At 39.3% G+C, this 17,887-nt stretch overlaps 2 protein-coding genes across 3 annotated transcripts; both read left to right on the forward strand.

Annotated features, from left to right (window-relative positions):
- Positions 1–361: 361 nt before the first annotated feature.
- LOC126801861 (probable pectin methyltransferase QUA3) lies at positions 362–4,323 on the forward strand. The gene is made up of 7 exons (XM_050529335.1): positions 362–930; positions 1,376–1,579; positions 1,665–1,875; positions 1,966–2,227; positions 2,416–2,790; positions 3,582–3,677; positions 3,780–4,323. Exons 1-7 carry the CDS (start codon positions 499–501, stop codon positions 4,000–4,002), a joined length of 1,803 nt encoding a protein of 600 aa, XP_050385292.1. The 5' UTR covers positions 362–498; the 3' UTR covers positions 4,003–4,323.
- A 6,160-nt stretch (positions 4,324–10,483) lies between these two features.
- Positions 10,484–16,544, forward strand: LOC126801548 (homeobox-leucine zipper protein ANTHOCYANINLESS 2). Of its 2 annotated transcripts, XM_050528932.1 has the most exons (10): positions 10,486–11,224; positions 11,326–11,564; positions 11,674–11,791; positions 11,900–12,574; positions 12,747–12,848; positions 12,986–13,198; positions 14,460–14,637; positions 14,730–15,097; positions 15,547–15,980; positions 16,077–16,544. In XM_050528932.1, exons 1-9 carry the CDS (start codon positions 11,006–11,008, stop codon positions 15,949–15,951), a joined length of 2,517 nt encoding a protein of 838 aa, XP_050384889.1. In that variant the 5' UTR covers positions 10,486–11,005; the 3' UTR covers positions 15,952–15,980; positions 16,077–16,544. The 2 variants fall into 2 exon arrangements, with proteins under 2 accessions (XP_050384890.1, XP_050384889.1); XM_050528933.1 differs by lacking the exon at positions 16,077–16,544 and having other exon boundaries at positions 10,484–11,224; positions 11,329–11,564; positions 15,547–16,063.
- Positions 16,545–17,887: the final 1,343 nt, after the last annotated feature.

The raw sequence follows: 17,887 nt of genomic DNA on the forward strand, positions 1-17,887 counted from the left end.
GCCGACACACGTTTCACTACTTAAGGTTCACTCAATGCCTGAAAATTTAATACAACTATATTATTGCCTCATAATCATATTTAGAAGCATGAAGATTTATTACATTATAGATTTGTGTTTGATTCCCTTCCTAATATCTCATCACATGCTCCTTACTTCTACTTCAAGCTACATGCCATAATTACCATTCCCACTCACAAACTTTAACCCAATCCCACAGTAATTCAAAACAGGTAAAGAAAATCCAATAAACTCATCATAATTGATCATCATCCCTACTAGTTTTCAAGTAATAATAGATCCACTAGATTTGTATCGAAAAAAGAAATAGCCACTAAATAGCTTCACCACTTCTCTCTCTCATTCATAAACCCTTCTTCTGATCTCGTATCACAAATCTCCACCACCCCCACCTCAAAATCAAATCTTTCCCCCGACCCATTTCCCCAACCCTCCCCAATTTCAAACCCTTGATGCCAATTTGACCCGGATCCGAAAATGGGCCACCTGAACCTGCCCGCATCGAAGCGCGTGCTCCCCCGGCAATGGCGCCTCCTCGACCTCGTCTCCGCCGCCTTCTTCGGCATCGTCATCTTCTTCTTCCTCCTCGTCTTCACCCCTCTCGGCGACTCCATGGCCGCCTCCGGCCGCCAGGCCCTGCTCATGTCCACCAACGCCGATCCCAAGCAGCGCCACCGCCTGGTGGCCCTGGTCGAGCTTGGCCAGCACCAGCAGCCGATTGAGGCCTGCGGCGCCGACGCCGTCGATCACATGCCGTGTGAGGACCCGAGGCGCAACAGCCAGCTCAGCAGGGAGATGAACTTTTACAGAGAGAGGCATTGTCCTCCGCCGGAGGAGACGCCGCTCTGCTTGATCCCGCCGCCCGATGGGTATAAGATTCCGGTGCCGTGGCCTGAGAGCTTGGAGAAGGTGTGTGTGCTTTTTTGATCTTTTAACTTTGCAATGTGTGTTGGAACTTGGTTTGAATTGGAGTTGTGAATTTTGGATTTGGAGATGTGAGTGTTTGCGGTTGTCGAAAAGCTTTGATCTGGGAATTGTTGGCTTTTGTATGCATTACTTTTTAGATACTTTGCTAAGTTTGGTATTAACTGTGGAAATGGTTTGAAATTGATTTAGCCAGTTAAGAAGCTCTTATAGTTTGCTTGGAGGATACAACTGTTTTTGTTGTATCCTCTTCTTAAGAAATATTTTTGACAGTGAAGAAACCATGTTGTGATGTTGGGTCATCTTTGTTATAGAAATCTTTGTTCAAATTTGATGTTCACATATGAAGTGTTTCATTAGATGTTTTATAGCAAAGATGTGAAGTATCACTGTATTAGTTATGTATCCCCATATCTTAATGTGTATCCAGATATGGCACAGCAACATGCCACACAACAAAATTGCTGAGAGAAAAGGTCATCAGGGATGGATGAAACTGGAAGGCCCACACTTCATTTTCCCTGGTGGTGGCACCATGTTCCCTGATGGAGCTATAGAATATATCGATAAACTTGGACAGTACATCCCTATTGGTGATGGAGTTCTGCGGACTGCTCTTGATATGGGCTGTGGGGTATGTAGCCATTTCCCTTTTATCCCTATATTGCTGGAGACCTTAGTAGTTATCAATTCAAATATTAGAATTGGTTTTTGTGCAGGTTGCTAGTTTTGGTGGGTATCTCCTGTCCAAAAACATTATAGCAATGTCATTTGCTCCGAGAGACTCGCACAAATCACAAATTCAATTTGCCTTAGAAAGAGGAATTCCAGCATTTTCTCTCATGCTTGGCACTCGCAGACTACCTTTTCCTGCTTTTTCGTTTGATTTGGTGCATTGCTCTCGTTGTTTGATCCCTTTTACTGCCTATAGTGAGTTACTTTTACCTATAGCCTCTCATGTTTTTACAATTTCTCTCTCCCTTCTACTTCCTCTTATTGTTAAATAATCTGGATTTGTAGACGCCACATACTTCCTCGAAGTGGATCGTGTGCTTCGCCCAGGAGGTTACCTGGTAATCTCAGGACCACCTGTGCAGTGGGCTAATCAAGACAAGGAATGGGCAGATCTCCAAGGTGTCGCAAGAGCATTGTGTTATGAGCTAATTGCTGTTGATGGAAACACAGCTGTCTGGAAAAAGCCTGCTGGAGATTCATGTCTTCCTAACCAAAATGAATATGGTCTAGAATTGTGTGACGAATCAGATGACTCAAATGATGCATGGTAACTATCTCAGATAACCATTCTTAGTATGAAGTGTTTATGTTTTTGTAACTTCTTTTATAAGTATTCATTTGTTTATGTCATTGGAATTTCAGTTGTTGATGTGTTACCTTGATGATCTCTTTCTAACTTGAATTTTATTCAAAGATTATGTGGAATTGGTACCAATGAACTTAACTGTCATGCAGGTATGTCAAGTTAAAGAAATGCATGAGTAGGACATCTTCTGTCAAGGTAGAATATGCTGTTGGGATGATTCCAAAATGGCCACAGAGGGTGACAAAACCTCCTGCAAGGGCCACAGTGATGAGAAATGGTGTTGATGTGTTTGAGGCTGACACCCGACGATGGGCCAGAAGAGTGGCCTACTATAAGGAATCTCTTCACCTGAAACTTGGAACTTCAGCTGTGCGCAACATCATGGACATGAATGCATTTTTTGGAGGTTTTGCTGCTGCACTGAAATCTGACCCTGTTTGGGTGATGAATGTTGTTCCTTCTCGCAAGCCCTCTACTCTGTCTATAATATATGACAGAGGTCTCATTGGAGTGTACCATGATTGGTGAGTACTGCAATATTCTTAACCCCAATGTTTTGTTCACATACTTCCTCTGATGGAGCTGACCTTCCACCACTGCCCTGCAAAATCATTTCACTTTTCCTAGTTTTCTATCCAATCAAATATGCATCAATCTAGGAATAAATGTAGCTTTAAATTATTGGATTGCATTTTTCCTTACCAGGTCACATTGCATGTATTTTAGTAACACATAAAACAGGGATGCCTCCCTTATTTACCCCTTTCTTTTCTGGTTTATTTGGATGGCAAGAAAGATCTTGTCTTCAATAGAACTATCACCAAACTATCACCCATTTTTGCCTCAGCTTGCAAACTCCTTTGATTGGGCAGAATTGTTTCTTCAAGCTTTGGCTAAGGAATAAAAACTTTAATATAACCGACACTGGTATATGCATGTTTTCGTGACCTTCTCACCTGGTGGAAGCATACCACTACTGTTTCCTTGTGCTCTTAGTAACCATCAATACTAGTTGATTATACAATAAATATCGTTGACCACACAACTTGATGTGAACTGTGCATAATACCAGATGACAGTTGCTGCAAAAGTTTCTCTTATTTTTTTTCGTTGCATGTCCTTGTGGGAAACTATAACATCGCTCCATCCCATTGTCTGAATTTTTTGGCCTAATTGGTGAATGAGAAACCAAAGCAATGATAGTTTTCTGCGCAAAATGAAAAGAAAATATATACTGTTATTTTTTGGTTGATGCTAGTCACAATCTCCTAAATTAGATCCCTTCTCATTTGATATTTTGTTTGATTTGGCACAGGTGTGAGCCTTTCTCAACATACCCTCGTTCTTATGATTTTATTCATGTAACTGGCATTGAATCACTCATAAAACATACAAGTACAGGCAAAAACAGGTATTATACCCTTGATTCTAGTTATGTAATGCTTCTTTGAATTTACGGGTTCTTGCTACATTCCTGCAGCAATTTTTGACATGCGTCTTGATTTTTCTACAGATGTAACCTTGTGGATTTGTTGGTGGAGATGGATCGCATCTTGCGTCCTGAAGGAACAGTTGTTATTAGAGACTCTCCTGAAGTTATTGATAAAATAGGTCGCATTGTTCATAATGTAAGATGGACTGCTCGCATACACGAGAAAGAACCAGAATCACATGGGAGAGAGAAAATTCTTGTTGCAACCAAAAACTTTTGGAAGTTGCCCTCAGCATCCACCTGACACTCTTTCAATGTAGGTACAATCCACTATTTTCAATTTGTTCTCGCATCTGTTGTCTCAAGTTTCCTCTCTGCATCAAATGGATGCAATTTCTTATCCGCAATTCCCTATTATGTAAGGAGATAATAGTTTAGGATAGGGAGCACCCTGAAAGATGGAAAGACGTGCAGGTTTTTTGTTAGATAACACAAGAAAAAGAAAATGGTAATTATATGTTTAGTTCCGGAGGATAATGTAATCTGTTGTTATTTATCACCAGTAAACTTGATCATTATTCTTTCAACAGACGGTAACTTGGTCGGTGCCTGTACTCCCCAATTATTTCAGTCCCACTTGTAGCATATGATCACCCAATTATTCTATTCCCAGTTGTTAGCGTAGGATTTTAACAGGCATTCAGATACTCTGCATCTATTAAGTTTTAGTTAGATATGCAATCACATAATGTGATGAATATCGTCACCATCCAAAAAGCATATTTAAATTTTCCAATAAATTCCTAGGATCTAATGATTGAAGAATTTAAAAGAACAAAATGGACCAACAATGGCTCAATTCAAGTTAAAGGTCTTGGATGTTGGATTTACTGAACATATTCTTGGCTGCATCTGGAATTTTCCTACTAGTAGTCACATGATATTTAGCTGTTTGTGACGTTATTGTCGATTGTAGGATGGGCAAGGAGTTTTAGTTGGGTTCAAGTCTTATTTTAACTGGGAAAATACACAGATGTATCCATTATATTAGGTAAGTAGACCTTTGTGTTCAAGAATTCTCTTCCAAAATGTTATCATAGCATTTGGCAGAGAGAGGGACATTTCGTTTGCTTAGATGAAAATTTTACTGTATCATACTTGATATTAGCTGTACTATACATCTTGTCATTATGAAACCATATTGTTCCCAAAGTCATGATGGCATTATCTTATCTTCTACTCAAGGGTATATTAGAACTCATTGTATATAGTATTAGTAGGAATAATACGGTAAATAATACATGAAGTCATGTCATTTGTCGCTCAAGTCTGTAATCATAAGTGCAAAACATCAAACTAAATCGGCGATTTAATTCGATTTCCTTAGTACTCGAATATCTGAATGAGACTAACATGTCAATAATGAGGAATTTATACAAAATCTTAAGTTTGTCAAGTCTGGCTGGCCTTCTCAGATGGAGCAGAAGAAACTCTATACACTAGGAGATCAAGAATGCAGCAATGCAAGTAGTGAAGTAGGTGAAGGCTAAACTGCCAACCAGTGCCTCACTGATTAGCAATCACACCATTTAATTCAATCCAAAGTCATGGGGACAATTCATTCATCACAAAATAACAAATGAAAGAGTAGGTCCTGAATGCAGATTACTAAAGGGCGTAGCTGGAGCCATGGCTAACTCAGATGAAAGCAACAGGTTTATTTTTGTTTTGGGGTGACAATTGAGAATTTGAGATGATAACATGACACCTCACAACCAAAATGTGTTTATTTCGGCTTAATCTTTGGGCAAATTTCCAATACAATTCTGGACTACATTTCACAAGAGGACTCTATCTTCTTGACTTTTCAATAATAAGATGGTAACCTTTTGATATCATAACAAGAACTACTCTTCCTTTCATCACCCAATTCCCAGTACTTGCACTGCTGCTCCAATTGGATTTGTTCCAAGGTGTGAAGGTAGTGAAAATGAAATCTTGGGGGACAAGGTAAATGCTTTCGGGTCAAAATCTTGTTCATGATGCTTCGTTTTTTCCCTTTCGATCAACTAGAATTGCTTTGTTTGATAGCGATTTTCTTGTTGAAAATTTATTTAGTAAAGAATACTTTAAAATTTTCTTAATGTGTAATCGAAAATACGAAGTCGAATTACGAGTTGTGTGAAAAGTAGAGTATTGTCATTTATTGCATGTCATTTCAATCTTGATATGTGGATTTCTTCTAAATTGCGTCAAAGTCTTAGCCTGACCAAGATGATTTCCTCGAGTCATGCTAGAAATTTGAGATTTTATTCAACATTTTATCACATACCGATATCCTATTTCAGTTAAATTCATACTATACTTAACAACGCCGTTGTGTTTTGGAATGGATTATTGTCCTGATTGGAAGACTAGACTAGAAGTTTCGTTGTGCTTTACCTCGCATTGATTGATCGATGAATCGATGTAGTGTGGAAAGGAAACAAAGTTCAAAGAATATCGTATACCTATTTTCATTGGTGATAACGATTGAAAATTAAGTTGCAATATGCAAGTCTAAGTACGTTGCAATATCTCATGGGGATACTTATTATGGATTAGAATGTAGATATTTTTCTCATGAATTTTGCTTCTTCTTTTTTGTTGCTTTCGTTTCACACTTAAAGGAAAATAAGAAGATCGCATCTTTTATAGCAAATGTGCTATGCTCAAGTAAAAGAGATTAACATATACGAGTACTGAGTAGCCAATTAGAACAAAATCCCCCTTGTAAATGATTCTTAAATAAGTTAATTTGTTCATGAGGACAATTAATTCATTCTCTCTCGGAATGTCCAAGAGAAATCGTGCAGCACAAAATGACGTATTAGAGTTGGCAAGTCATCCATTGATGGTACGTGACACTAAAATTTAGGGGCAAAGTAGCATCAATTATGAGGCTTATGTAGTAATTAGTGTAAAACAGTATTACCATGCATAAATTTGACAACTTGAGCTTTTCCTGATGATGTTAACTCAGCGAGTCAATTATCACATTAATCAACTAGTCTTCAATCACAGTTTACCTACGATGTTGATATTTGAAATTCTGATTCAATACTACTTTCTCAGTTTCTCAAACAAAAGTTACTTAAAGTTAATTGAGCTACCCCTTTAATTTTCTTTATAAAAAAACAGTAAAAAAAAAACAAGAATCAAATATTTTCAGGGCCAATTCAATTCTATAACCTCAAATAACGAATTGAAAGAAAGTTGATACAGCCTTTTGAAAAATGCTACGTACTCTGATCGACTATGGTTAGTTTACAAAACTCGAAAGAGTATTGCCAACAAAGCTTTCCAAATAATTCCTGCAAAAGAAAGAAAGATTGCTCATCATATTCCATTGATGCAATACATTTTGTGATGGAAGATTTACAGTACCATAAAAGTTGGAGTGATCGGAGAATTGTTAGATGATTCACAACTGCATATATAGGGGATAATTCTTCTGATTGGATTTGTGTCTGTGTAGATCGAGTCACTGGGATGTGGAAATCTTGTAAAGGAAAATAATGAAAGCTGTACTGGATTCTGGGTGTTGGAGCTGAGGCATCCAGACCTGTTGTGCATGCGAATAATTGGTTATGGGAAATAGAGGGTTCGTACTTATATAATACGATTCTGTATGAATGATTGACAATATATTTGATAAAATGTTACCGAATCAAATAAGTCTGATTAGTCATGATAATGGGAGAGATGAACAAAAAAATGAGACAGGTAATAATGTGCATGCATTTTGTTTGGATTGAGGTAAAAGAGAAGGAAATTGATCCTAATTGTCATTGGGATGATTGTGATACTAATTTTAATCAGTTTCCAAGTAATTAGTAAGCATTGACGGTTAATCTCCACTACTATAATTGGAAGTCTGATTTTGGTGTTAAAGCTTCACTAAAAAATTGAACTTCTTATATTTCTCATATGAAAATGTGAATTGTCAAATTGAAGTTATGAATGAGGGTTAAAACTGTAAAAAAAATAAAAAATATTAATCTCTTATAAATTCAGTAGCCCACAAATACACTTTTGTATTAAACACAATTACATAAAATGATTATATTTTAACAAAAAAAAAATACAAATGACTTTGACACTATTCTTCCATCAAAAATAACTTGTGTGAGATACGGATACAAATCACAAATAATATATGCATCGCAAGAAAACGAGACTAGTATAAGTAAAATCAAGAGAAATACTCTCGCGCGCGCGCACACACACACATATATATATATATATATATATATATGAACATTTGAAATTGGAACACTTCTAGGGGTAAAAATAAGAAATCCTCCGGTATATGCTAGGTTGGGGTCCCTGGGGATCTCAGTCTTCCTTACAGTATTGCACAAATTCGCTTGAAATTCACTGTTTACACATAGAAAAGAATTTTGGTATCTCTTATGGTTATTCCTCGTTCAAAGTTTGCTTGATTTGATATGTGATAGTTTCATTTTTCCCTATTCTTCCAAATGTTTTAAGAATTGACTTTTATGTTACATTTTGACTGAATTTCCATATAAATTTTGATGCATTGAATCACGTTACACTTTTTCGTAAAATTTATATCATATCGAGACCGTAAAATAATTCATATGACACACTTGACTTTCAATTTAGAGGAGTGCTAGGATGTCATAATATGACTTCAAATCCGGCGCCGCAATTTTAGGTGATAAGTCACGTCACATTGTCACATTATCAATTAAAATTATATAAAAATATCATTTTAAATGATTTTTTATGGTGCTAATAGTTTCCGATTTAACCGACATTGTTTGAATTTGATTCAGGAGAAGTTGCATGTTCTCTTGTCTAGCAACATGCATGAACTCAAAGTAAAAATCTGAACTCTTTCTCACAAGTGTACATGAAAAATGACGAGGGCATTGTGCTGGTTTTAAACTATGCCATGGATCACCTGGAAGCCATCCAAGAAGAAACAAATTAAAAGACAATAACAGGCATGGGAATCCCAAAAATTTGATTGCTAAAAAATGTAGTAAAATTGCAGAGCAGAACGAGCCAAATTTGCAATGAACATTACAAAACAAAAACTGAACAGGAGTGGAAGTTTCAAGTTAAAGAACAACGAAGTTCCTTTCATATATAGTTGCATCTTCAAAAACTTAGGTGATGTTCGTGATTTGGAGGAGATCATATGATGATTTGTGAACTGAATTAAGTTGGTGAAGGTATATGGTTCAAATTATAATGCGAGGTAGCTTCTGATGTAACAATGTAGAAGTGTAGAACAGATGGAAAAAGAAACAGAAAAAAATGAGTTTGGATTGATGTCAATTAGGGGGGGTGTATTGTAGAAGTAATGAACACATAAAGACGGTGAACCTGAGTCAAGTTATAATCATTTTCATTAGAAAAAGATAATAAAGAGATTGACAGTGCCTCTGTTAATCTATTATTTTGAATTATAGCAAAATTAGATTTCTAAACTCATACATTAGTTTTTTGGTGAATGCAGTTTCAAATTTTGTCTTTACATTTTTATTTTATTTTTACAATCAAGACAAGAGTTTATGATACTCGTAGTTCTTTATTAGATGTGATTGTTGTTAGTGTAAGACAGAGGTATTTCAAGTACTCATTATCAAAATTCAGTGTGATGGCCGATTTAATATTTAGTCTAGCGGAAGTGTTTCCTTAGTATGTCAAAACAAGTTACATTTGCGTTGTTGATCTCATAAAAGAAATAATGTGATGGATTCATTTGCATTTCTTTTCAGTGACTTTTAAGTACCTCCACCAATCATCAAAATGATGAATAATCAATTAAGTCACTCTTTGACGATTTTTGGTAAATCGCCAAAATCAAAATATTTTTTAAATAATATTTCTATACATTTTCAACGACACTCAACGTTGGCAAACCAATACACTCATCATGTATAACGGTTTTTGAGAATGTATATATTTCAACTTCGCATAACACTCTCTGAAAATCCTTCCTCAATTAACGAACTTTTCTTCTTGCACGAAAATTGCGATTTAAAATTTGTTAATTAATCTTTTTTTCTTTTTTATCACAACTTCTTATAGAAATTATTTACGCATTTGCAATATTTGACCTGATCGTCTTACCAATTCAAACACGACCAAATCCAAAATGGTTTGATTTTCCACTATATTGTCCCATAACAAGCAAAAAGATTAAAATCTCCCTCATCACCCACGCTTATGGTAAAAATCTCCCTCATCACCCACCAACCAAGCTACAATATATATTGATTATATTCACTTCCTTCTCCACTCTCCTAAAGGAAACTGTTCCAAGTGACACAGTATAAAAGTAAAAATCCAGCCAGCCCCCAGTAAGATTTCCCCTCTGGAAAATCCAGACCTCTGGTTGTTGAAAATCCAATTGGCCGTACCAAGTTGAGAGAGAGAGAGAGAGAGAGAGAGAGAGAGAGAGGAGAATAGATCTGTGACAGCCCTGTGCCACAGTTGGCCTCCTTATCTGTAACCCTCCAGAAACAAAAAGCCAGAGAGGAGATTAGTCCCTGTGTGAAAAAAAGGTTACAAATTTCTCAGACTTTTAGAGAGAAGAGAGAAGAGAGTCAACCGTCTCTTTTTGGAGCTTTGTATTTGTAAGGCTTCGAAGACTCCACATAGTTTTATCATCATCCCCCCTTCCCTTTCTCTTTTCCTCTCCTTTTCTCTCTGCAAATCTCCCATAAAAAGCCTTCTATATTTTAATCCTCTACAGCATAGTCAAGTATGCAGTAGTGAGAAGCTAGGGTTCCCCTTCCCCTTTCTTATTTAAGGTTTTAATTTTTTTTTTTGGTTCCTCTCTGAGACCAAAACAGCAGCAGTCATTTAAGCTTCCAGCTGGGTCAGTCACCAGCTTCAGACTCTTTTAGAGAGAAAAATCTAAGGAAGAGAGAGAAGGATAGAGAACGAAGAGCTAAGCAGGAAGGACTAGTACTTGCCTTCTTTCTCTTTCTTTCTCTCTAGAGAGGAAGCTGAGACATTTGGGTTACTCTTGAACCGTTTGTCTTCTCTACCTCTCTCTCTTTCTCTTTTACTCGAGCTTTTCATCCGAGGCGCGTCCATTTCGTTTATTCCTTATGTGTTTGTATGATATTTTGCGTCGATTTGGTTGCTGTGGGGTGGAAAGAGAGGAAATTACGTCGGGGGTGTTGGTCCATTTTGGGAAGTGCAGCCTGTAAATCTGTGGAAATCAGGGAGGAAAATCTGGAAGGCTTAAAGGAGAAGGTTTTCTTTGGGTTCATAGTTTGATGAGTTTTGGGGGGTTTCTTGACAATAGCACCGGCTGTAGTGGCGGTGCAAGAATCGTTGCTGATATTCCTTATAACCTCCATCACCACCCTCATCATCATCACCATAGCGCTAGCCACACCAGTATGCCCTCTAGTGCCATCGCTCAGCCTCGACTCGTGACTCAGTCTCTTACCAAATCCATGTTCAACAACTCACCTGGCCTCTCACTCGCTCTTGTATGAAACATGGCTATTCCTTTTGGTCTCATTCTTTTGACTGTTTGATGTTTTTTTAAGAGGTGAAAAGACTGATCTGGGTTTGTTTTGGTGTTGATCAGCAGAGTAATGCCGACGGAGGAGGAGGCGGGGAGGCGGCGAGAATATCGGAGAATTTCGAGGGGAACAACAACGTCGGCGGGAGGCGGAGCCGAGAGGAGGAGAATGAGATCAGTAGATCTGGGAGCGATAACGAGGGCGCCGGCTCCGGCGACGAAGGAGACGCTGCGGATAACAGTAACCCTCGTAAGAAGAAGAGATACCACCGACACACTCCGCAGCAAATCCAAGAGCTCGAAGCGTACGGAAACAAAGATTCAGACTTTTTGCTTTTGGCTTCAGGCTTTAAAATCGCGTCTTTGATGAACTGCCTGACTGGTTTTGTGTTTGGTCTTTTTTTTTCGGTTCAGGTTATTCAAGGAGTGCCCTCATCCGGATGAGAAGCAAAGATTGGAACTTAGCAGAAGGCTTAATCTTGAGACCCGACAGGTCAAGTTCTGGTTCCAAAATCGCCGAACTCAGATGAAGGTAGAGTTTTAAGTTGAAACTTTTAACACTTCACTACTTTGGTTCTGGTACTTGATTCCATCAAGTTGTGTTCTGATTGTGTGTTTGGTTCCTTTGGGTTTATTTCAGACTCAACTTGAACGGCATGAGAACTCTTTACTGAGGCAAGAGAACGATAAGCTTCGTGCCGAAAACATGTCGATAAGGGATGCCATGAGGAATCCAATTTGCACAAACTGCGGTGGTCCAGCAATGTTAGGCGACATTTCTATTGAGGAGCAACATCTCAGGATCGACAATGCCCGATTAAAGGACGAGTTAGGCAGGGTTTGTGCAATCGCCGGCAAGTTCATGGGGCGTCCGCTTCAGTCTCTAGGCCAATCAATGGGGCCTCCATTGCCGAGTTCAATTCTGGAACTCGGAGTTGGGAACAATGGGTTCGGTGGGATGAGCTCAGTGGCTACAACTATGCCATTGGGGTCCGATTACGGAGCGGGGCTTGGGAGTGGCCTGCCACTTGTGGCTCACACTAGGCCGGTGGCGGGAGGGATGGACGAGAGGGGCATGTTTCTGGAGCTGGCCTTGACCGCCATGGATGAGCTTGTGAAGATGGCTCAGAGTGATGAGCCACTTTGGCTGAGGAGCTTGGAGGGTGGAAGAGAGGTCCTGAATCACGAGGAGTACATGAGGAGTTTCACTCCTTGCATTGGGCTGAAGCCTAATGGCTTCGTTACCGAGGCTTCTAGGGAGACTGGTATGGTCATCATCAACAGTTTGGCTCTGGTTGAGACACTGATGGACTCGGTAAGTAAACCAGTTATTATCGAAATTTGATAAACAAAATTTAATCACAGCATGATGAACTTTTCAATTCTTGGCTTATTTGGGCATTTTGAGTTTCCCAATGCTTCTTCAATTTTTGGCTTTATTTCATGTTTATATTTAATATGTTAACATTTTGTATTGTTCTTCACAGAATCGATGGCTGGAAATGTTTCCATGTATGATTGCCAGAACTTCTACCACTGATGTGATTTCCAGCGGAATGGGAGGGACTAGAAATGGTGCACTTCAACTGGTGAGGGAAAAATTATCGATAAAATTAAATGAAAAAAAAATCAATGCAAATTAATCAAGCCTAAATAATGTGAAACATTATGTAAATGGTTGATAATTATTGTCTGCTAATTATATTAAATATTTGCTTTATTTTAGATGCACGCTGAGCTTCAAGTCCTATCGCCTTTGGTTCCAGTCCGTGAGGTAAACTTCCTTCGTTTCTGCAAGCAGCACGCGGAGGGCGTGTGGGCGGTGGTAGACGTGTCCATCGACACCATCGGAGACAATTCCGGCGCACCCTCATTTGTTAACTGCAGGAGGCTCCCTTCTGGTTGTGTTGTGCAAGATATGCCTAACGGTTACTCCAAGGTAAAACTTTCAGTGCATATTTGCCTCTATATATATGCCTGCACCATTGAATGATATTCTCCTATGGTAAAATGGAAAACAAAGTAAATTCTTTCTAATTATCCTAGGAAAGCAAACCACAACCAAGTACAGGTTCAGTTGCATTCATGGCTCTTATTTGCTTGCTAGCTTTATATTTATTATGGTTTTCCCAAAGTGGGTGTGTTCTTCCCCTTTGGCCTTTAATGAGTTTGTTGAATCTAACTGCAACTGCAACATTGGAGCTTAGTTGTGAACATTTAAGTGAGGCATAGTCAATATTATGAGCTCGGTATGGTTTTAGACTATAGTATTTTCATATTCCCAAGTTCCAATTAATATAATGAGCTCATGCATCGAAGAACTTTGTTTGTCTAGTGATTACTCATCATATCACCAATCTGTCAGTATGCTTAAAATTAATTTTCTCTCCAATATTTTATGTTCCTCGCAGAATCGGAACCTTCCTCAAAATCTTCTTATCATCTGGTCTGAAATCATATATTAATCTCCAGCAAAACTTAAAGAATCAAATGCTGATGCTTCTTTCATACTTGAATATCAGTATTTGAACCCTCTCTAGGATTTGACAACCCCAATAGTTTATTAGCCGAAGCCTCTATTACCCCAAAATTTCTGTACCTTGAACACATTAATTTCATATACCTCTATAACCAAAAAGCCTTGTAATCTTCAAACTTTCGTTTCATTTCAATAAATTATGGCATTTGTAGGTTTCCATTACAATCTTTGATGCTGTCGCAGTGTAATGGAAGACCTTGTAGTCAAACTCCGAGACTGTCTAATTTGTTTGTATATGGCTCTATTCTAGGGTGTCCAAGTGTTTGCGTATATAAATATAAATATATGTTATAGACAAGACCCTATGATATCTTACAAATCTCGATGTCACCCTATAAATCGTGCGCAACTTTATCTACACCCTAAGTTTTATATTCCATGGTCCTCTCATGAGTATTCTGTTTCCATTTAGATCCAGAAACCCAATTTGCAATAGGACCCTACAAGGGGGACTATTCCAACTAGGATGCACCAATAAGTATGATTTCTGGTTAGCTGGATTGATGAGTGAGCCTCCAATCTAGCTAGGCACATAAGTTTGGTTACTTTGTATTTAAGTTATGGGTTTTGTTAGGTGCGACTGTACCAACACCAACACAGTGTTTGGTTTAACCTAATGGAGTAGTGCTGTGAATAATTCAGGGTGAAAATAATGTTGCAGGTTACATGGGTTGAGCATGCAGAGTACGACGAGAGCCAAGTGCACCCCCTGTACCGACCCTTGTTGAGCTCTGGCATGGGGTTCGGCGCGCAGAGGTGGGTCGCCACCCTCCAGCGGCAATGCCAGTGTCTCGCCATCCTCATGTCCTCCACAGTCCCCGCCCACGACCACGCCAACGGTAAGCAAGCAAGTTAACCCAAACCTTTTACGGCATTTCTACCAAACTACATTTTCTATAACAATGCTGATCATCGCATTAAGATTACGCAGCTATTACTCAGAGCGGGAGGAAGAGCATGCTGAAGCTGGCGCAGCGAATGACAGACAACTTCTGCGCCGGGGTCTGCGCGTCGACGGTCCACAAATGGAGCAAGCTGAACGCCGGGAACGTCGACGAGGACGTCCGCTACATGACCAGACAGAGCATGGACGACCCCGGCGAGCCGCCGGGCATTGTGCTGAGCGCCGCCACCTCGGTCTGGCTCCCAGTCTCCCCACAGAGGCTCTTCAATTTCTTGCGCGATGAGCGACTCCGGAGCGAGTGGGACATCCTCTCCAACGGCGGGCCCATGCAGGAGATGGCCCACATCGCCAAGGGCCAGGACCAAGGCAACTGCGTCTCCCTCCTCCGCGCCAGAGTGAGTTCTCTCTCTCTCTCTCTCTCTCTCTCTCTCTCTCTCTCTATATATATATATATTATTTTGGTTGAAATGACGCATGTGTCCCTGGGGGAGGGTGAGGTCCAAACGGCAAAGGGATGGGGTTTTTCTTGGTTGTTGGGTTGTGGGGATAAATGGGAAAGTGGAAACTGGGAAACTGGGAATGCCGAATGGGTGAAAAAGGACATGTTTGGAATTTGGAGTTATCTATGAGGACGTTTTGGGGAGCAGAATAGGGACAGTGTCTGTTTCGCTAGTCTCCAAAAAAAGTCAAAATTTCTATAAAGGACGGATTGTCAACTTTCTGACGTGAACTTTGTAACGTTTTTTTTAACCCTCTATTATTTATATGCCCCTTTGACTCTGTACAAAACCCACTGGCATGGCCCCGTAAATTTAACTAAATCCGTGGGCTTGTTGCCATGCAGGCCATGAACGCAAACCAGAACAGCATGCTGATATTACAAGAGACGTGCATCGACGCGGCGGGGTCGCTTGTGGTGTACGCGCCGGTGGATATTCCTGCCATGCAGCTGGTGATGAACGGAGGGGACTCTACCTACGTGGCGCTGCTGCCGTCGGGCTTCGCGATAGTTCCGGACGGGCCGGGGTCGCTGGGGCCGGGGGGTGAGGAGTATAAGGCGAGGCAGGGAAGCAGTAACGGTAACGGCGGCGAGGCTAGAGTGAGTGGGTCGCTGCTGACGATGACGTTTCAGATACTGGTCAACAGCCTGCCGTCGGCGAAGTTGACCGTCGAGTCGGTGGAGACGGTGAACAATCTCATCTCCTGCACCGTCCAGAAGATCAAGGGCGCGCTCCAGTGCGAGAGCTGAGGATTCACGTGATCTTGCTGATCAAGCTGGTTTTTTTTCTTTTTTAACATTAGTCGTGTTGTGCGTGTGGGGGTGGTGGGTTTGGTTTTTCGGCGGTGGAGTTATGTTTTTTTCTTTGGTTTTAGGTGGTGGTTGGTGTGGCGGTGGCGAGTAAAAGTGGGGTGGTGGTCGCGGGTGGTGGTGGTGGGGGTGGTGAGTCAAGAACGAACCGCGCGTGAAAGATCCCTTGCGTTGTGATAAGGGAGTTTCCATTCGGCGCGTGTAAATGCACGCTCCGGTTTGGGGTCTTTGCACGAGGCATGGCTGGTGGTTCGGGTATTGACTCGGGTCCAACCCTCGTAAAGGTTTTAATGCGTTTGAGGCTCTGGTCAAGATGAAGAAGAAAGAAAGAAGGAAAAACATAAAGGGTCCTTTTGGAATCTTATAGGTTGAAATTTAATTTTTCTTGTAGTTTATGTTGGTTGACCAGGATTTGACCGTTGTAATGGGGTTTCATTTTCATGACAAATACATATTTAAGATTTGGGATTTTGAAGGTTTTCTAATATATATATCTGTAACTTGTTTATGTTATAGACCAAATTTCACCTTGACCTTGTTTTCTTTGAGTAATAATTCACAAGTAATTGCTAGATAAAAGTGTTAAAAACTCTGGATCAATACTTTGATGAGTGATCTCAGAGCCTGATAATATTTTGTAGGGTAAATTTCTCCTATGGTACCTGATGTTTGGCTACTTGGACAATTTGGTACTTAATGTATGAAAACGGACAATTTGGTACCTAAAGTTCTCAAATTTAGGTCATTTTGGTACTTATGTCAATTTTAATCATATTTTCAGGGTTATTTCCGTCATTCTATCTCTACTTTATTTCATTTTTTTCATAATACATTCAAATTGCCTCTAAATTATCACTAAAAATTTAATAACTCATCCACTTAGTATCTGTGATGATTTACGTATATAATTTTTCATAATGTAGCTATCAAATTTAAATTAATTTTAATTATAAGTAATTTAAAAAATATATTTTAATAAATTTTATAATTGCATAAAGGCAATTTATTTCTGTTGTAAAAAATAATTATGATACAATAGGTATATTAAAAAAAAATATTTTCGATATATGCGAAATAGATGCTAAGTGGAGTAGATATATCAATTTAATTATCTCCAAAAAGAGACAATTATAGGAAGAAATGAAGAAAAATGTGAATTTAATGAGTTTAAGGTTAGAATGACGAAAATAACCCTAAAAATATGATCAAAATTGATAGGGGTACCAAAATGGTTTACAAATGGGAACTTTAGGTACCAAATTGTCCGTTTTCATACATCAGGTACCAAATTATATAAGTAGCCATACTTTAAGTATCATAGGAGGAATTAACCATATTTTTTAAGTTTGGTGCTGATACTTGCTAATCTAACCGTAATTTTTTGAAAGGCAATGGAATGTGTATATTGAGCAATGTAGATAGGTGAATAAAACTTGAAACATCTTAGAGCAAATGCACCGCAGGGCAATGGTCTTGCCTCTTATTAATTCCAAAATGCGGTGGATTCAAATCTGGTTTGCCAGACTAAGACCGTGGTCGACCAAGTCTCCTGGCAGGTTTTGCCTCTTCTTCTGCCCGACCTAAACCCAGTTTAATCTATCTACTTCCCTCTCTTACCCTCTTACTTTATTTTATCAAAAGAAAAGGAGAAGAAAAAGGCAAAGGGCAGAACTGACAAGAAAAAAAATGCAATCTAGAAGATGATTGAGAATAGAAGATCTTGACTTTTACCGCTGCATAAGAAAAGTGAAAGACAATGACAATATGCATATTAAAGAGGCCAAATCTCATCCTTTTGCCCTTGACATTTGTCTGCGCGGTGCATTTGTTCTTATAGCACTTAGGAAATAACGAACCATGCCGAAAACACTACTGC

Source organism: Argentina anserina, chromosome 7 (assembly GCF_933775445.1).
Source record: "Argentina anserina chromosome 7, drPotAnse1.1, whole genome shotgun sequence".
NCBI classification, from domain to species: domain Eukaryota; kingdom Viridiplantae; phylum Streptophyta; class Magnoliopsida; order Rosales; family Rosaceae; genus Argentina; species Argentina anserina.

Excerpts from the sequence above, each read along its gene's own strand:
- LOC126801861 (XM_050529335.1), top strand. The coding sequence starts at position 499 with ATGGGCCACCTGAACCTGCCCGCATCGAAGCGCGTGCTCCCCCGGCAA. Across the intron at positions 1,580-1,664 it reads CTCTTGATATGGGCTGTGGG|GTTGCTAGTTTTGGTGGGTA; the intron begins GTATGTAGCCAT and ends GTTTTTGTGCAG. Across the intron at positions 2,791-3,581 it reads ATTGGAGTGTACCATGATTG|GTGTGAGCCTTTCTCAACAT; the intron begins GTGAGTACTGCA and ends GATTTGGCACAG.
- LOC126801548 (XM_050528932.1), top strand. The coding sequence starts at position 11,006 with ATGAGTTTTGGGGGGTTTCTTGACAATAGCACCGGCTGTAGTGGCGGT. Across the intron at positions 12,849-12,985 it reads GAAATGGTGCACTTCAACTG|ATGCACGCTGAGCTTCAAGT; the intron begins GTGAGGGAAAAA and ends GCTTTATTTTAG. Across the intron at positions 15,098-15,546 it reads TCTCCCTCCTCCGCGCCAGA|GCCATGAACGCAAACCAGAA; the intron begins GTGAGTTCTCTC and ends GTTGCCATGCAG.